Below are 19,030 nucleotides of genomic sequence, written 5' to 3' on the forward strand. Positions count from 1 at the left end.
TAGGTGCATGCTATACATAAACCAGGTGCAGGATGACAAAATGACTGAAGAAAAACTAATAAGGGTTAATAAACCTTTTGAATTTTAGAACTTTTTTCAATGACTGTATATTCTGTACCAGAAGAGTTATGCTTGCAATTACCTTTATGCATAAACTCTATAAATAAAACAAATCATAAGCGCATTTTGTTTCCTGCCACAACACATATCCAGATGTAGGTAAAAGGTTTAATATTAAGAAAAGGCTCATCTGCAGTCGCTACATGGGGGATCCAAATAAATATAAGCCACAATGTCGCTATGGTACCGCTTGCAAAGTTTAATACATCACTATACAGCTGTCTTAATGCAACAAATGTAAACCATTAAAAAATGAAATCAGAAGTACAATACTCAGCATTTTGTACACATATGCCCCAAGCATCCACGTGACTTGTCAGAACTCAGGTTTGTGTTAAATATATACTGTATGTATTTATATATTTCAATATAGTCATGATGTTTGTACAGAGGGAATCAGGCTACAAATCATAACTTTATTAGTTAGTTTTCTGTTGTTTTTTTTGTTTTTAAAGTATATCAATAACAGGCCACTGTGGAAATGTAGACATCGTACAGTCAAGTCTTGTGTCGCCAGTCAAAAAGGCTTAAAGCAACAAGTTACATGCTTTGGCTGTAAAACAAACTTCTCGCAGTAGTAATAATAATAACAACAATGCTTTCAATTTGAATAATATACACACAAAAAATTGTACATCATGTGCTTGATATCCTGCCAGATTTTTGCTTCGGGATCTACCGAGACGGCTTCACATTCTCGGTCTCCGCGACAGAAGACAAACGGGTGAACAGACGGAGCCGAGGTCCAAAACTCTTTGCGTCCTCAGACCACTGGAGACACAAAGCTCCAAAAACGGATTTTTTTTTATTCATTTATTTTTTTTTTTTACAAACAGCAGCAAGAGTCGCGGGCGGGGCGGAGGAGGAATGGAAGACGAAGCAAAAGAAAATACCCTCATTCGTGACCGTTTATTATGTCAAGTCTCTTTTTAAAAACACAGCAACTCTCGGCTCTTGGCTCTCGGTTCGGATCCTCTCACTTTCACAACGGCACTCATTCAGAAACACTCTTCAGCTCCTTTGTTCAAGTAAAATACCGACAGCCAGCGCTCTCTGCTTTCATTCACAGGTGACGGCGAGCACAAGGGGTTTGTCTGACCGGCATTATAATCATCATCATCATAATAATAAGAGAACCATAATATCTAGAAAGAAAAGAAAAAAAAGAGCGTGGTGTTGAAGGCGGGATGCAGTTATTTCAAAAGATGTAAACAAAGACTTCTCTGAGTTTCCAAGGAAGCACGATTGGACCCAAAGGAGTTTCTCTTTCTTTCACATAATTGCAGCGTTTCAGAGTTTCATGGGAACTTGGTGAGGAAAACCTTGATTTCTGCCTTCAAAATGAAAAAAGGAACAAAGAAAAGCAGACGAGTTGCGTCACTTTAAGTTGCGTCTGCGTGCTGTAATGCGTGAGATTAGACGCTCAAGTCGGCGGAAAAAACGAAAAGATTAAATCAAGCAAAACAGAATTGTAATAGCAACAAACCTTCAGTCTCACACTTACAGTACTTTGTGTTCTAATGTTATCAAACTCTGCACGTGCAATTTGGGAGGAAAATAAATCACAGCGCTTGCCGCAGTGTGAAGGACTGAAAAAAGAAAAAAAAAATTAAAAATCAGAGATCTGCACTATTGGAGCAGGAAAAGAGCGGATCAGAGTTTTCGCGGCCCGTATAGTTCAATGTCTAAAGCGCGACACGAGCAGCTCTGAACACAATGATCTGAGATTATTACGAACAATTCAAGTAAGGCAACATGTTGACACGCGATGACGGAATGGATGCTGTACGTGTGTTTCTCTTCTTCTGTTCTATTCTTTAAAGCGTGCCATTCGCATGTGATGTGGGTGGATCTCCGGCAAAGAAAAGTGGAGCATTGTGGGTAAAGCTTTTGCTCTGAAACCTACACTTCAAGCCTCCGCGAAGTAAAACAACTTACAGAGCATGAAAAACACCGAAAGCGCACGTTCCGTTTTGTTGACCGGCTAAAATACGACAGAAAGTGAACGTGGAACGTTTGTGTGTGGAGGCGGCAGCTGTGTTAAGCTTTGACGAGAGCACGCACGCCGAGACGGAGAGCGAGAGAGAGCGAGAGAGAGAGAGAGAGACACCTGACTATCGTCCTGCGCCTGGCTGGCTCCTCTACACAACGAAACGACCTCTGACCTCCGGAGGCGAGTCCCATGTAAACGTGTTCACTCGTGTTGGCTGCGTGGTTCAGTGCGAGTGATTGGCGAAGGAAAATACTAGCGAGTACAGTATGGTGGAGGAAGTGGTGAAGCTGTTGTGTTTGGCAGTTTTACTGACATTCAGTATGCTCTACTTGAATAGTGTGTGTGTGTGTGTGTGTGTGTGTGTGTGTGTGTGTGAGAGAACATTTTGGCAGAAAGCGTACAACCAGTGGTTTCCATTTGAAAAGAATCCTCCTGGTCGCTGTATGTGTACGGCGTCCCCTCTCCCAGGCCAGATTGTCCATTCGTTTGTTGCAGTGCATGATGGGACAGCGATATCATCAGTAGTGCTACAGGGAGCCGCAGCTGGGAGCGCCGCGGGTTTTTCCATCCCATCTTTGACCTGGTCCCAAATGCAGCTACGGTCACCAGTCTGCGTTACGTCTCCCGGGCTGATGATGCGAGTCGGCAGAGTGAGTTCATCCAGCAAATCCCAAACCAGCACGGCGTGCCGAGCGCTCGAGCGCTGCTGGAGGCTCGGTGGATGAGGAGGGCGGATCCATGGCACCAATGTATCATCTGATTCAGTCCCTTTTTTTTTTTTTTCTTCTTCCCCTTCCATCATCCGCACCGCCTCCGCTAAAGTCAAAGTCCTGCTGAGGCTGAGAGAGAGTCCGCGATGGCCTCCAGTAACAATGTCCGTGTGTTTACCCGCGTCCATGAACAGACGAGGGTTCCCGTGTGACCGCGCCGCTCCCGTAAGGTTTGTGCAAATGGGCGAGCCCCACTTTATCCATCGCTCTCATCTGCAGAGACACTGAAGGAGAACAAAGACATTGTCAAGGTGCATTCAAACCCTGAAGCGGCTCACTCTCCTGGTCGAAGACGCTGTTCTCCTGCGGTCGTGGTTTGATCCAGAGGGATTATGGGAGGAGAGAGGGGAGGGGGAGGGGGACAGAACGAGGTGGCGTTTGGGGAAGCAGGAGCAGCACAGATTTAGAAATGGAGGACAAAAACGTGGGCAGTGCTGGGGGGGGGCACAGTGCCGCAGACTTCAGTCCCCCCCCCAGACTACAACTAATGAATCCTCCTCTACAGCTCGAGGCAGATGAAACGGGGAGAAGAGGCGGAGCAAAAGAGCAGGAAACAGTGCAGAGGTGTGTTGGGGGAACGGCGAGGAGGCACTTACTTGTCCTCTGTGTGCTGAGGGATGGCGGCGGCGGCCAGCGCAGCTCGGTACTGCAGCAGCACACCTCGGACGCTCTTCACAAACCCCTTGGAGAGCGGGAAGAGTGGAAAGCCGATGTCCGGGTAGCCGCTGCCCTCCGGGAGGAAACTCCGGTAACTCTTTCTCCGTTTCTTTGGTCGCACCGCCGGCTGGCTTCCCGCCGGGCCGACCCCTCCTCCGCTGACCACGACTGAACCCGACTCCGACGCCCCGCCGCGCGCGACAAAGCCGGCGACCGCGGAGCCCCCTTGGTTTTCGCCGCACAGGGAGGCGCTCCCCTGAACGCCGTCGCAGTCCGAGTTCTGGCTCAGCTCCTGCTGGGAGGCCGCCGTCGTGGAGGGACCCAGCCCTGAGTCCTCCAGCTCCTCCTCCATAATACTGCTCACTCCTGTTCCCGTGACGACGCCCTCCTCCCCGGCAGGCTTGCCGGGGCTGCTGTGAGCCACCGCCACGAGGCCCTGCTCGTCCAGAGGCCCCACCGACGAGGGTCGCTCCCTCGAGTGCTGGGCCCGGGAGGAGGAGACGTGCGCCGCCTGGGCCCTCTCGGCGCCGTCGTTGAGCTCGAGCCACGCGTCCAGGCGGTGGACGAGCCGCCAGCCGTTGGAGGCAAAGTGCTCCTGGATCTCCTGCTTGAAGACCTCCACGGGGTGCTGGAGGAGCAGCGTCATGGACTGGACCACCTTGATCAGGGCCATCTCGTTGTAGCAGCGGCTGTTCTCGTACCCTTCCTGGAGGCCGCGGTCGCTGTCGAAGCCGGCCTCGTTATAGTACGGCTCGTTGACGAGGATAAGGCCTGCGGAAAGATGCACGCGCGTGCAAAAAACGCCAGTTTAAGTTCATTGTAAAAAAACAAAAAGGTCATTTTTGAAGTAAAGGACATGACAAACAGTGTGAGAAGACTCGCTTTACACGCGTCAGCTCTGAGCCAGCGATGAGCGGATCATCTGGACTTCGTGTGTCTAGCCAGACGCACACCAGTCTTATGGAAGTGGTGTAACGTCCGTGTGTGAGGCGTATGCTGTCAGTCAGTTAGTGTGAGGCACTTCTGAGCAAATGAACGCATGAATAAAACATTTGTGCTGCAGAGAAGAGAAGGGGGATGGACGAGTGAGCGAGGACTAACCTTGTATGGAGATGAGGACCTGCAGCAGACTGGACTTGCTGGTCCATCTCTCAGTGCCCTGTGGACGTCATCACCACAAAAAAAAACAAAAAAAAACAGAAAAAGCATGACACCTTTTCATAATCAATTAAAAAAATATATATTTTATCCCAGGAAATATTCCAAGTCTTGTTTCGTCTCACCAACCGTCTAAAGCCCGACGCTGTAAGGCGGCGCTCACCTTGCCGATCCAGGTGCCCAGCAGGCTGACGCACACCTTGCCGTTGTCGTACAGGTTGGGATTGAGGCGGCCGCTGCACTGCGACAGGTAGCGGAACAGAGGCGGCACGGACGGGTAGATGTTGGGAAGCTGGATGTCAAACAGGAAGAGGCCGTCCTCGTAGGGCGTACGAGTCGGCCCTTTGATCAGAGATGAGAACAGGTCCTGTGTGGAAGGAAGCAGAGACCTTTATGCCGTTTTATGATGGCAGCCAGCGGTCCGACCACCGGGGTTACCGTTGGAGAACGGGAGCAGATAAACGAGCGCGTCGTAGCTCAGATTAAATTATTTGTTTACATAACATGTTTCCCATTAAGCTCTGCTGCTTTCTTAAAACTATATGATCCCTCCTCCTCATTCATAACATACGGGCTCTTAACAAGGTCCATAAGGATGTTTGCTTGTGGAATGATGCTTGGGATTTATTTAAAGTCTGTGGTTGTGTATCACAGAACGCTGCATGAGAAATTAAACTCAAACACAAAGTACCGAGCACGTCTGTGTGCGTGGGGAACAACTGTTTGCTTTAAAATGTGTCACATTTTTAAAGTAGTTTGTTCTTAGGTTCACAAAATACAGAACAGGCTTTGAAAATGATTTTCTAACCAGTTAAAAATCTTTACGCTTGTTAGACACAATAACGTTAGCTCTTTGTAACAGCGATCCTGCTGTGAACTGTGACCAGACCAACGGTAGTGAGCCAGCAGGCTTTACACCAAAGATGAAGACAACCTGCGATATGGTGCTACTTTTCACCATAAATGTAAGAGATGCATCTGTTAATAGCGTGCCATTAAAGAAAACCCACCATGCGATCTTCAAATGTTTTGACCATGATGCCGTCCGGCAGCGACGTGGCAAGTAGAGCCATTTCCTTCCTCACTGTGCTGAAGAACTTCTTTGCCTCTGCTGGCTGGAACTCCATTTTCTTAAACGAGTGCGTGTCTGAAAAAGAAAACATGACGGAGAGATGGTGATTGGATAAGTAAATAATGCAGAAAGGAATAGACATCAACAAATACAGCTTCGCTTGTGTGAGCAGGGGATGCAACAAGCTAAAGCAGCGAGCCCCAGATGATTTATTCTGAAAAAGGACCGGATACATCCGTCTGTGCGTCTCAGGCTCTTGACACAGGTCAAGAGGTCATGTGATACGAAAGTACGGTTGAACTCTGCCGGTGTGTTGGATTTAAAATCAAAGCAGAATATCCTGAGATCGACAAAAAAGCTGCGAGAACCTGCCTCCATTTCCAACATCCTGTCTTTATGAAGTGGGTTTAAGTTACGGACTCGACATGACGTAAAGAACACGCCCGTCAACCCCTGAGATGGGACCGGTTCGTTGCAGAGAAATAAGCTCAGGGCTCCCACTAACTTGGCGTAATGGTGAGTTGTATTTTTACGCCCTTTATATTTGTTTTCATACCACCAGTCGGATAATTTTATCACGTCCCTTTCGTCGCCCACACCGTGAAAATATTGTCTTGCACGAAACCGGTCCGTGGCGGAAAGAAAACGGTTGGTGACCGCGGAGCGAGAGGACCTGTGCTGACGGAGCAGAAATGTTGTAGAAACTCTCTCACCTGGAGACCACTCCAGCACAGAGAAGACCTCGCCCTTGGCGCTGGTGAAGGTGACGCCGGGCTTGCCGCCGCTCTGTTTGCACAGTACTGGCGTGTCGCTGAGAAACTCGCTGGGCCACTCCTGTCCACCGACCGGTGTCTGCGGATCCTGCTGGGGCTTTTCCTCCGCAGCTCTCTCTACCTGAACAGTAACAGACCAGCGAGTAAGAGGCTGGCTTTCTGCGGGAAACCTTTTGAACTGCGCCTCGCCGCGGATTCCTTTCCACGCCTACCTCTGTCCCGGCTCCTCCGCTTGCCCCCGCCTCCACCACAGCCTCCAGCTTCTCCTCCTCCACGATGGCCACGTTGTCCAGCGTCTTCCTCAGGTTCTCCTGCAGCTTCTTGATGTCGTCCAGGAAGCGCTTCTCCTTCGTCGGCTTCTCTGGGGCCGCGGGCGTCACCGAACTCACGACGTTTGTCGCGGAGGCGGGTTCGGCGGAGGTCGGGGAGGTGGGAGACCCGCCGGTCCAGAGCTGCTCCACAGTCATGTTCTTGAGGCTCTCCAGGATCTTCAGGCTCTCCACGATCTTCAGGGCCTCTTTCAGCTCCCTGAAGCCCCGAGAGGCCCCTTCTTTACCGGGCTTCTCCGCTCCATTGACCGCTCCTGGAGTCGTTCCTGAGCAGGCAGGATTTACAAGTGGAGAACAAATTCATAGGGGATTTATTAAAGACATGTCGAACTGGACACAGGCAGAACATTTTCGCTGATAAATGCATCCAGTTTGAATTCTCATTCTGTTGAAGTCAAAAAAGGTTTTGTTTTGTTTTGTTTTAGCCCCCGCTTGAGTGCAGGAACCTTTTCAAGAACTCATTTTGAGTCTAATAAGGCCAAATAGGGCTTGAAGTTGTCTGTGTGGAGACTGAGAGGAGGGCTGCTGGTGGTCAACGCGGTGAACACACTCCTCTTTTAATAAAAATATGTTGGGGGGGTTTGGTTTTGTCTTATTCCAACATTTATTGCTGCATAGTGATAAGAGATAGAAGTAATGAATGAAATGCAGAGGAGGAGAATGAAAGTTAGAGCGCTCGTCTCCACAGTAAATCATCTGTTGAGGGTTTGATGGATTTGTGCTTTAGAACGTAACCTCCATGAAACAATCAGAAACTATTTTATCATATTCACAGCACCGCCACGCCGTCTCGCACTATCTCTCTGTCTTTCTTTCCGTTTACATTTTTTCACTAATGTTTTTGTATTGCTCATTAATAACACTTTGATCTGGTTTCTTTTTACTACATCTCTTGTTTGCACTATTCCCTATGCTCCCGTAAATCCTGTAAATGTCCCCACTGCGGGACTAATAAAAGGATTATCGTATCTCTGTCAAACAAAGAGACATGTTTCCGGGGGAAAGTTCCTGCAGACAAAAAGGGGCTTCAGGTTCTTTTAGTCCTGTAGAAAAGAGTTCACACTATTCCTGTGAAAACAAACAATATACACGTTATAATTCAAGCTCCCCACCTCCTCCAGAAGCAGGGCTAGCAGCCGCCCCCGGGGCTTCTCCCTCCTCTCCAGCGGCTCCTTTAGTGGGGCTGGGGGTCGACGTCTCGATGACATCGGCATTGTTGACATGGCCGTCGTCCTCGGTGGTGAGGCCGTTGTCCGTCTCCCAGCTGTCGCTCTCGTCCTCCCACTCCTCGGTGGACAGCACGCTGCTCGTCTCCTCCACCGAGTCGTAGTCGGTCTCCTCGATCTCCGAGTCCACGTTGTAGAGGTGCTGCGTGCGTGTTATGGAGGAGACCATCAGCGTCTCCCTTCTCAAGTCACGAAAGTCATTCACCGGCATTCGGGGAACGCGTTTACCTGTGGCAGGACGATGGTCATGGAGTTATCCGCCCACACCACCTCCACTTTGCTGCTCACGTCCACCCGGGACACCTGGCCGACCGACGTCTGAGGGAGGGCGGATGCAGAGATACGACCGTCATCGACAGCCAGCAACAGGAAACCACAATGTGAAAACACGACTTAAGGGTCTCGTGTGTTATGCCGAGCGTCAGGCCCTTTGAGTAAACTTGTGCTGGTTCTCTGGTGAGGCCATGGCAAACATGCACTGTTTACTACTCGCTTTGCCAGGAGGTCATTCAACGGAGAACAGTCCGTCCCTACGGAGGCCGACGTGTGCTTTGCCAGTTTGATTATTTAATAGTTTGTGAGCTCTGTTGACATCTCGCCCCGACGTTGCACAAGAGAAAAGCTCGTTGAGTGTCCTGAACACAAGGGTTTTCTTTTGGCTTTAAAGTGCTTTTATGTTTCCTGGTGAGCGCAACACCTGCGGAGCAAACCATCACACGCTCAGCTGACTCTTCAGGAGCTGAAGCTGCAATACATGCTGCCTTCTTGGATGCTCAGTTTCTGTTCAAACTGCTGTTTTGGGGTCCTGAAGGTTTATTGCGTTAAAGGGCAGAGTAAACACATTTGCCATGCGATTGTTCTCACCTCATTTTCGCAGTCGTTGGGTCCGTTCTCTGAGTTCCATATTCTGATGACGATGTCGGTGGTGCGGAAGTGGAAGTCTGGGTGATCGGCGATGTCGTACACGCTGACATCCTCCTCCATGCCGAAAACCTGGAGCACAGCAATTGATTGAATTATTTTGAGTCATGTACAGTAGCGCGTCATAAAAACATCTGGCAAAAGTATAGAAAGGAAACGTAGTCGGGTTGCTCTTTGGCACACACACACACACACACACACACACACACACACACACACACACACATACACACACACACACATACACACACACACACACACACACACTCTTCCACATATGTATAAATGTGTTTCTACATTCTTTAAAAGCACAAACGCCGCCGTCTTGTTTTCCTCACTGACCTCCACGTCGTCGCTGGTGGAGTTCAGTTTGATCCACTTGACGACACAAGTCCTGCCCTTGTGGTCGCCGGACTGGATCACACCGTACACGCCCGGGTCCTGGAGGGCTTGGGCTGAGAGAGCACACAGACAACACAGGTACGCAGTTCAGACTGAAAGCAAAACCAAGAACACAAAGCACTTTAAACCTGTGAATGACAATACAGCCTTGAACGAGCGTCCCCGTTTTTCTCAGTCCATTTCACGAACGACAAAACTTGGCATAGTTTCAGAAAACGACGTCGATGCTGGAGGCACCAGGTGGCAGAGTGGCCTCAATAATAAAATATCTCACCGCAGCCCACGAGGACACCAATCTGACACGCGCTTTGCTTTCACTTTTAAAATCAAACCCATTTCTCTCACGTCGTTTGTCTACCACGAAGTCCCCGGGACAAAACTCGTGGCTGTCGAGGTGCTGGATGGGGATGAGGTCGTTTGATCGGATCCCCTTCTCCACCCGCCCGTCCTTCCACATCACATGACCTGTGGTCTTTGTCGACACAACCTCCACTGCGACCCTGTACAATAACACAAAGGGAAATGTTAGCACGTTGCTCTTCGTGAGTTGTTAGCTAAACTGATTGTATCAAATGGTTATATATGGTCTCGTATTGATCACAACTATTGTTATTGTTTCTAGTCTTCAGCTCGTCCTCAACAGGTCGTCAAACGGACGATGAAAGGGCTTCGCTTCAGAAAACATGACTCTTCTTGGAGAACTAAATGGGAAAGAACAAACCACCTGCAGTGTTGTGGTTTGTTTGCTGAAGCAGAACAAGCGAGACAGAGTGTCTTCTTGAACTGAGGACGAGTGCGACAGTGTGCGGTTACGGAAATGACACCACCGGTTGTCGGCACTGAAAGACTTTGTGTGTGTGGCTGCTGTGGGGCTCCAGTGTCCCCGTCGCACAGATCCAGACACCAGCCCTTTGACCAGCAAGAGGTCGCAGGGGCACACAAACACTGTTGTCAGCTTTACAGGGTAAGCAGCTGTTTATTAGTCGATAGCAGATGATGTCACTGGTCTGGTTTTCACATGAAAGTCCTGAAACAGTTGCCTCATGGAGTTGTTAAATGTCAAAAGACAAAAAAGAAAATAAAACAGACTGGATCAATCACTGTTCACTTTTGAGAAAGAGTCACTGAATGGACAGAAAAGTTGACCAGTAAGACATGAAGAGGGTATGAAAGGAGGAAACCAAGATAAACAATGAAACAAAGAAAAGTAAAAAGCAGCGCAACCACAGCGGAGAAGGAACGCTGGCGTGTTGCTCACTGCCGTGAACCCACCGGTCTCCGGGCTTGAACTCGCGGGAAAACTTGGTCCTCTTCTTCTTGTGCTTCCTCTTCAGGTTACGGATGGAAAGAGGGATGCTCTTCTTGCGGTTGACCCCCAGACCGCCGCTCTGCGAGGAGGCGGTGGAGCTGGCCGACGACGTCAGAGAGCTGCAGCCAACAAGAGGTCAACGTGTCTTTGAGAGCATACAACATGTACACACGGGGAATTATTCAACAGACCAAAGAATTTTAGGCAGCTTTTATTTTTGGCAGCTGGTTATTTTTCTATTAATCAACTAGTGGATCAAATGACTGACTGTTAATTACATTCACAGCACAGAAAACAAGTAACTGGGCTTAACGTGGAGCCTTCTGAAGCTCATGCAGACGTCTTTCAGCAGCACTAGACTATCTTTTAGTGGTCTGAATGGAGACACACAGGAGGAATGTAGCCCTGACATTTTGTGAAGGAACAGGTTTTTAAAAAGGTTCAACCAGCTCCATCGGATCTTTAAAAAAGAGCTGCGATGGAGACTGTTGGAAGAAAAACATTCACTCCTAATCAGTTACGTTTCACTGTTATATTCAGACTTCTCACTCAGCTGTGTGTGTTTAATCTTACACACAAACTCAGCATGTTTCCTGGTGGAAACATACAGATTCTCCAGTCTGAAAGAACGTGCAGTTCCTTTGTTATCATAGGACCAGTTCTTGCAAACTATGGGACGACGGGGGGGGAAAGTTCACGATTAGGCCGAAGACGTCATGAGGGTTTCTGTTAGTGGGTCATGAGGAGTCTTTAAGAGGTGGTTCTTTCAGAGATCGTTGAGCAGACTTGGATATGTAATTTGTCTATCTCGTACTTCTGACTCGGCGCCTTCTTTGCAACAAATAAATGTTCCTGTTTTAATGATTTTACTCCGAGGTGTCGAGTGAATTTTTCGAACAGAGACGCTCGGATAAACTGACGGATACATTTCCTTCTCTTGTATTTGAGTGAATAAAAGTCCTGTTAAACTATTTCAGTTATATTGTTTTTCAGTAATTATCTCTGCAAGAAAAGTGCCGCAATCGATCGTGTGGGTGTGAGTGAGTGTGCACTTTTGTTCATGGCAACAACCAAAATGTTTTTTTTATTATTATTTTTTTTTTAACTTTAAAACGCATGTAGACATTTTCTAGAACAGTGGTTCTCAAATGGGGGAACGTGAAGACACTCCAGGGCCTACGTGAGATTTCACAAGAAAATACTTCAAATTAACATCCATTAAAAACCTTTTATACAAAAAAGGTATTTATTAAATAGTTCCTGGACTGAATTTGATCAATTCTAACTTGCATCAGACACTGATTGCACAGCATGTGTACGTCAACCCAAAATGCTTTGCGCTGCTTAGAGGATATTTCACATGAAGTACATCATGAAGGAAAGTTTGGGAACCAGCGTTCTGGTATCTTCAGTCCCTGAAGCTGAGCGCAACACGTCTGAATGTGTCACTGGTCACAGACCTGGTATCGTCCGTGTCTTCTGCAGCCTCGTCGTCGGCGTCCTGCTCTCCGTGTTCGTCCGAGGAGTCGACGGCGTTCTGGGCGTCCGGCGGGTTCTGGGTGGTCGCCGCAGAACCGTTGTTGTTGTTGTTGGGATGAGACGAGTCCGTCTGCGCCGATCTGTGGACCCCTGGCCAGAGATAAAAGTACACATTAGCAACCAATCTAAGGGACGTTCGATGTAAAACAGGAGATGAAATGGTATGTACCTAAAAACACAATATAATTCAGAAACAAAAAGCGCATTAGATGTATTTTTCAGTCTCTGAGGCAAATCAATGAAAACTGGAGAACAACAATGAGCTCACAGCTTTGATTTTTTGCTTTGGCACAAAGAGAGAGACAAGGTCATCCTCTATTTTCCTGGTTCATGCACAGACGGAGGCAGAATGCTTCGGCGTATAGATCCACTTAGTCTGGTCCCTCAGTGCCGGGACGCATTTGTAGAAAGGACTGCCTGAGGTCTCACAGGAACTTTAAATCATCCCTACTCGGCTTTGCATGGAGACACTTAGTTCTCTGCTACTTTAGGGAGGACGTAAGCGAAAAATAATGCACACTTTTCTGACAATGATTAAGCGCCGTAAGTGTGTGGGCGCTAAGGGAGAAAGTATATTTATCACGCTCCTCGTTTCACGTTCATTTAAAACCCAAATTCATCTGCTCTCACTTCCTGCTCAGAGCAAATGCTCTGCATGGTGCTCATGTAACTGCTGAATGATTACAGGTGACGACCAACGGCAGCAGCATTTGCACATTAGACACATTAGTGAGAGCAGAGTTTTACAAGAGCAAATTATCTTTAAATACCAACCACATCAGTCAAACGTTAAAGAATCTGGACTGAAAAAACAAAAACCTCTGAACAATTTTGGCCGATATCTGAGAGAAACGACCTTTTCGTTGCGCGATGAGCAAAAATCTTCCAATGACGATCTTCCCAGCCTACGTATCAGTCAGGATCGACTTAAAATGGTAATATGATACAACATGTCTATTTTTAGGTTCGAGAAAATGATCAACATCAGAGTCTTGCTGAGTTCACAATAGAGGCGTCACTGACGACATTACAGAACAGGTGTGTGTGTGTGTGTGTGTGTGTGTGTGTGTGTGTGTGTTCTATGGTCCTCTGCATATTGCGTTTTCTCTGCAGTGTCGTTTGGCACCTTGTGCGTCGGCGTTCTCCGTCTTCTTCCCCGACTCCTTCTTGAACAACCTTTTCAACTGCATGAGACACACACACACACACACACACAAAAGAGTGTGACGATGATCAAAAGAATCCCTCACAGTGCTGACGGTCTCTAATACCGAGGGGGGTTAATCCAACGTTCGAGAGCAACTTTCTTAAAATACACACTGCACAGTGATCTTCCTAAAAACAGATGATTTAAGTGTTAACCGGCTCCGTAGAGGATAACAGGCTGGATCAACATACTTTTTTAATATGTATATTTTTCTAGTTCTTCAGCCTTATTAAAGCTACACGCCGATGGAGAACATTAACGCGCTTCATCCTCACCTTTCTGGCCACAGGGTCTTCAGGCAGGACGGGGGCGCCCTCGGGCCCCTCACAGGTGATGCGCGTGGCGTCCCCCTTGGCGGGGAATATATAAAGGGCCCTCTCTCCCAGCTGCCTCTGGGTGTGGTCGTAGTATCCTAGACGCCTCACCCTAAACCCAACCGGCACAGCAACAACATACAGTTTCAGGTTGAATCCCTTCTGCGAACAGAAATCCGTTCGAGGACATTCAGAGGGACATTCAGACCGACCGGCACAGGTGCTCCTGTGTGATGGTGGAGGCAGGTGGATACACGCTGTCTGAACCTTTGGGAGAGTAGCTCTTTGTGATCCAGGTCACCTTCAGTTCGACCACTTTCACCTGAGGAGAGCGCAACGACACCACCGAGACAATTTAAGGTGATCCAGTTGGCGATAGAAAAAGAAGCAGAACGAGGACGGGCATCATCGTCTCACCTCCTCTACCACCACCCTGAACTTGCACTTCCTGCTGAGGACAGGTTTGACCCCCGACAGCCACTGTACGTTAGAGAAGACTTTGGCGGGACCGATCAGGACCTGGCCTGGGTAGAAACCGTACGCCTCGTGGAAGAACAGACCCTGAAGAACAAACACAGGAAACCAGAAAGCACACCACTTACAATTAAGAACATGACCGACACACATGTGTATTTTATAAAACAAATGCACAATAAAGTTAAGCACAGTTCAATTATAACCTTTATTTTCTACAGTGAACTGTCATTTTGTGTTGATTGTGGCGTCCCCGTGAAAGAAAGTGTTGACTGAGCACCATCCTGCCTTCACCCGGAGGCCTGGCTCCCGACCCGCATGCACCGATATTAAGCATCGAGAACAACCATATAGAAATAGCCGATCATCGATCTGATCGCTTGGTTTACTTGGCGAGGTCGTACGGAGGCCTCGGCATTACATTGAGATGTTTCAGAACCAGTTAAAAGTCCCTCTCTATTTACAGAAGGTGAACCAGCGTCTCCTTGCGCCCATGTGTTGTGTTGTGCGCGAGCTTTTTCCGCAGAAGCATAAATTAGGAATAGCAGCTGCTCCGCTCAGGGTGGATGCAACTGATCAGGTGACACATAAGAGCTTGTGGCTACGTACCGAATCGCTGACATGTGGACAGACGTCGTAAAGCTTGGCACCGTCTTCCACACTCATGGAGCACCTGGAGGGGAGAGAGAGAGAGAGAGAGAGAGAGAGAGAGAGAGAGAGAGAGAGAGAGAGAGAGAGAGAGAGAGAGAGAGAGAGAGAGAGAGAGAGAGAGAGAGAGAGAGAGAGAGAGAGAGAGAGAGAGAGAGAGAGAGAGAGAGAGAGAGAGAGAGAGAGAGAGAGAGAGAGAGAGAGAGAGAGGACCGGTTGACGTTCACTGGATTTGGCACTGATGAAAGTGTGCCGGCGTGTTGCCGACAGACTCCGACATGGTCACAGTTTAATCACACTCGCAGACACACACAGACACAAACACACACACACACAGACAGACACACACGCAGTCTACCTGGCACCGTTGGAGAGCTTGAGGATGATGTGATTAGTCAGGTCGTACACTTTCCCAAGCCAGAAGTCGTAAGCGATGTAGTCGCCGTACATGAAAGACTAGAGGGAACGCAATAAGAAACCCGTCTTATCAAACGTCTGACACGTGCCACAATAATTACAAGACCATCATTTTCTACATTTGTGCCGGGTCAAACTTGGATGGATGGACGAACAAATGTGTATTGTGTATCTGAGAAACACATTTGATAATGCTATATTTCAGCGCATGTCATTTCCTAATCATTTCCGAAAAATGGCATGGAAAAAAGTCATGTGTATTAATCTTAGAAAATACTGATGATGGCTTTATTTCTGTACAGAGAGCATCCTCAGGCATGTACATGTTGGCATGGAAGTGTTGACAGCTTGTGGAAGCAGATTTTCGTGACTTGACTCATCACCCGTCTGTACACAGGTGAGCAAACATCCAGTTTCATGTGAGCGTCGAGCTACAGTTAGCTCTGAATTACGTTGATATTTCCAAGAAAGTATGGCCCGGTAAAATGAAGCATCATCCTAAAAAGAAGTCTTACCCAGATGTGCTGCAGGTCTTTGCTGTTCACTGGATACAGAACACAGTTTGTTCCCACCAGTTTCACTGCACACTCGATGTCAATGTTGGTCACGATGCCACACTGGTTGTCCTGGAATGCAGCAAACACAAGTTCAGTGCATCATCACGTACATCACCGCCACTGAAGTAGTATCCTGTATACCCGAATGTTGCTTCTAAGCTTTTCCCAAAAACTTTCTGGAGGTGTACAAGCGCCGCTGGATTGCTGCTTTGCGAACACCACTTTATTTCAACCAAAAGAATAAGCGGTTTCGTTCAGGTGCTTTCACGGAGAAAGCCTCCTCTTAGCGTTTCGTCAGCGTCGACCTGCGATGATATTCCAGTCACGTCTGATGCAGCAAATGGAACAGAGCGGTGAGCAGTGACATGACTAACAAAGACAGAGAGGCTTGATTGAAAGACAGCGAGGAAGCAGTCAGAATGACGGGAGGTGAAGTGAAAAGGAGGAGCGACACGCAAAGTACATATATGAAGAAATCGTCTCACTTACGTTCGAATTATTTCTTCGTACAATGTCTCTAATGACGATGGATCGATCTTCAAGTTTCAGCTGAGGAAGAAAGACACAGGTTTAGGACACAGCTGGGTGAACGACGTCATTGTCTCGCGAGAAGTGCAGAGGAGAACTCTTCCCGCCGATGACCCTGTGACGAACTCTGGAGAAGAACGTTGAAATGAAACACCGACTCCACGTGAATCACAGTCGCACTCGCACCACCAGGACGTCACTGACGCGACTCGTCACGGCCTCGTCCCCGCTCACCGCCGCGAAGAGACCGCCAGGTGCACAGTCAGCAGCGCTGTAACGCCCCCCAGACAGAAAGACGCGCTTCGCCGAGCCGGCTGGCACGAGCCGGCTCGGTGTGAGTCAGCAAACGTATCGTCGCCATCAATTATTAATCAGAACGTTGACATAAAAATAGGGCTTGTAATACGCCGCGGTTTTACAACTACGGCACCAACAGCTTGATGGACAGACGGCGGCAGCACAGCGTTGATCAAGAGCTACAAGACCGGAGAGACACGGGGGTTGGAAATCAGGAGCCGCTGTGGGCTGAACTTGGCACCAGCTCAGCTCCCAGTCGCAGTGGGAGAGCTCGCTCCCGTGAGCCGCACTTCGCTGTGGCACACTCGGCCTGTTAAAATAGCCCCTCATTTAAATGGTGTTGGTGGGGCGTTGTCGCCTCAGGCCCCCGTGAGATGATTAAATGTGATCCAGGGAAGCCGGTTTGAGCAACAGGTTCCTGAGAGTGGAGGCTCACCAAGTAGCAAAACTGTATTTTAGAACTTCAGTTTGAAAACGGGATTCGACAACAATCATTGTATCCGTCGTCACAATAATCTCCAGGTAAACGTAATAAAAATAATAGGCCATAACACTACAAAGCAATCAATCCGTCAAATTGTTAGACAAAATTTACCCTGAAGTCCATTATTAACCTGCTTTTTCCTGTACTTTCAACAACATTTCACACTCATCTTCGAGGAGTCTGATCACACTGAAAGCCCTAAAAACACATTTTCTCGATTAGCTTCTTCCTATTAATCAATGGGCTCCGACACAAACGCACTATTTACTGCCGAAGTTGAAAGGTTTCGGGTTTGTGAGGGATTTCACTGCGTTGTTTTGTTTGGGCTCCTCTCACTTAGAGAACAGTGATGTCACATGCTTCGACAAATTAATGAGGATTTATATGATGACAGCTGTGAGGTCGTCTGCTTATGGAGCCCGCTGTCAATCAAACCGAACCACACGGTCCAAAAATAAATCATAATTGAGATCTACAGAAGGCCAAACTTAATGCTACTCGAGCGCCGTTACCATCCAAAACCAGGAATCAGCGCAGCACCCCTGCCTTCCTCTTCATCACCTTCATCTGTATTGCCTCTAGAACTGAGGAAACAGGGTGATGAATGCACCTCGTCTACTTAACTTGACCTACTTGAAATTAAGACAGAGAGTGGGGCAGCATTTCACACCACAGCGACGCTTCTCCAACAATGAGTCAGGCACAAAATGGAGCCAGGGGTCTAAGCCTTTCTCAAGCCATTAGACAAAATGTTGCGTGGGTATAAATATTATTTTATGAACTGCTGGATTTATCCTTTCAAAAGGACAGCTCAAAGTTTTATGAAGCACTCAGCAAAGACAATCAGCCAAGATTTGCACCACTATGGTCCATTTACTATTCAGGGCAAGTAGCTGCAGCTCTCTCGTCCTCACAGCGTCTCTGCAGCTCCTCGGCCTTCATCATCTCCACTGTGGATTCACAAGTGTGGAAGAAAACAACAACAGCTAGATGCAGAATTGCTGAATAGACCAGAGGACAGCGAAACAATGTTTAACAACTTTTATTGGACGCACATAAAAGTAGTAAAGGTTACTTTAATGGCTTGGGGTTCTGTTCAGCCCCTGAATGCAGATTTAAGGCACTTCCTCGTTGGCTTTGCCACCTGAAAACACAGATTACTGATTTCAAACCACAACTGAAGCGACAAGAAAACACCATCACCTGCAGAAACTGAAACTTCTTCTACTGAAACCGTAAAACGGAAAATTTTGGATTTCCACTTTGTGTCATCGGCTGAACAGAGAAAGCAGCGTCAAACTGCCAACTCAGCCAATTCCAATGCGCGTCTGCGTTACATACGCGGATCTAAATGACGCCGCCACAGGTCGTCTGTGTGGCAGAAAGTGAAGAATTATAAAAAAAACCAAATGTTGATTATGAAAAGAGCTCGTCTCATAAGCTACAAGCTGCAGCACAGGCTGCTCTACTGGAAGCAAGTACACAGCAAAGTGGCAGCCAGAGCCTCTGAGTTTACGCAGAGACAGATGGAAGTAGAAGAGGAGAAAGCAATTAGGAGTAAAGAGAGGGAAGAAATGAAAAACATAGCGGCCTGCAGCCTGTTAAGTAATAACTGGAGGGAGAGTTCTTCTCTTAGGATGTTTTCACAGTCGGTCCGGACCGAAGGGAGCGGGATGATACGTTTGAGTTCTGGTCCGTTTCCTGTTCACTCCTTCCAGGAGGAGTAAACATGGAGTTATGCAGACTGAAAGGCAACTTGTTGATTGGACATTTTAGGAGATTCCGCATCATTCGAGTCAATGTGAGGAAACTGCATCCCTGCGAGTTTATGCAGC

General features: G+C 47.9%; 1 protein-coding gene across 1 annotated transcript in view; it reads right to left on the reverse strand.

Annotated features, from left to right (window-relative positions):
• Positions 1-304: 304 nt before the first annotated feature.
• Positions 305-19,030, reverse strand: part of ube2o (ubiquitin-conjugating enzyme E2O) — a 30,946-nt gene continuing 12,220 nt past the window's right edge. Inside the window, exons 2-23 of the mRNA XM_068592286.1 lie at positions 16,376-16,435; positions 15,845-15,955; positions 15,271-15,368; positions 14,874-14,937; positions 14,208-14,351; positions 14,003-14,112; positions 13,752-13,902; positions 13,396-13,453; positions 12,191-12,359; positions 10,694-10,849; positions 9,767-9,921; positions 9,362-9,474; positions 8,963-9,091; positions 8,327-8,416; positions 7,985-8,240; positions 6,756-7,138; positions 6,484-6,664; positions 5,709-5,845; positions 4,862-5,065; positions 4,642-4,699; positions 3,480-4,311; positions 305-3,107 (exon numbers count right to left, since the gene is read on the reverse strand). Of these exons, the coding sequence (XP_068448387.1) occupies positions 3,080-3,107; positions 3,480-4,311; positions 4,642-4,699; positions 4,862-5,065; positions 5,709-5,845; positions 6,484-6,664; positions 6,756-7,138; positions 7,985-8,240; positions 8,327-8,416; positions 8,963-9,091; positions 9,362-9,474; positions 9,767-9,921; positions 10,694-10,849; positions 12,191-12,359; positions 13,396-13,453; positions 13,752-13,902; positions 14,003-14,112; positions 14,208-14,351; positions 14,874-14,937; positions 15,271-15,368; positions 15,845-15,955; positions 16,376-16,435 (3,687 nt within the window). The 3' untranslated portion in view covers positions 305-3,079. The remainder of the gene's footprint in view (positions 3,108-3,479; positions 4,312-4,641; positions 4,700-4,861; positions 5,066-5,708; positions 5,846-6,483; positions 6,665-6,755; positions 7,139-7,984; positions 8,241-8,326; positions 8,417-8,962; positions 9,092-9,361; positions 9,475-9,766; positions 9,922-10,693; positions 10,850-12,190; positions 12,360-13,395; positions 13,454-13,751; positions 13,903-14,002; positions 14,113-14,207; positions 14,352-14,873; positions 14,938-15,270; positions 15,369-15,844; positions 15,956-16,375; positions 16,436-19,030) is intronic.

This window comes from Clinocottus analis, unplaced genomic scaffold (assembly GCF_023055335.1).
Source record: "Clinocottus analis isolate CAN_PGR_092001 unplaced genomic scaffold, fCliAna1.0.p SCAF_27, whole genome shotgun sequence".
NCBI classification, from domain to species: Eukaryota; Metazoa; Chordata; class Actinopteri; order Perciformes; family Cottidae; genus Clinocottus; species Clinocottus analis.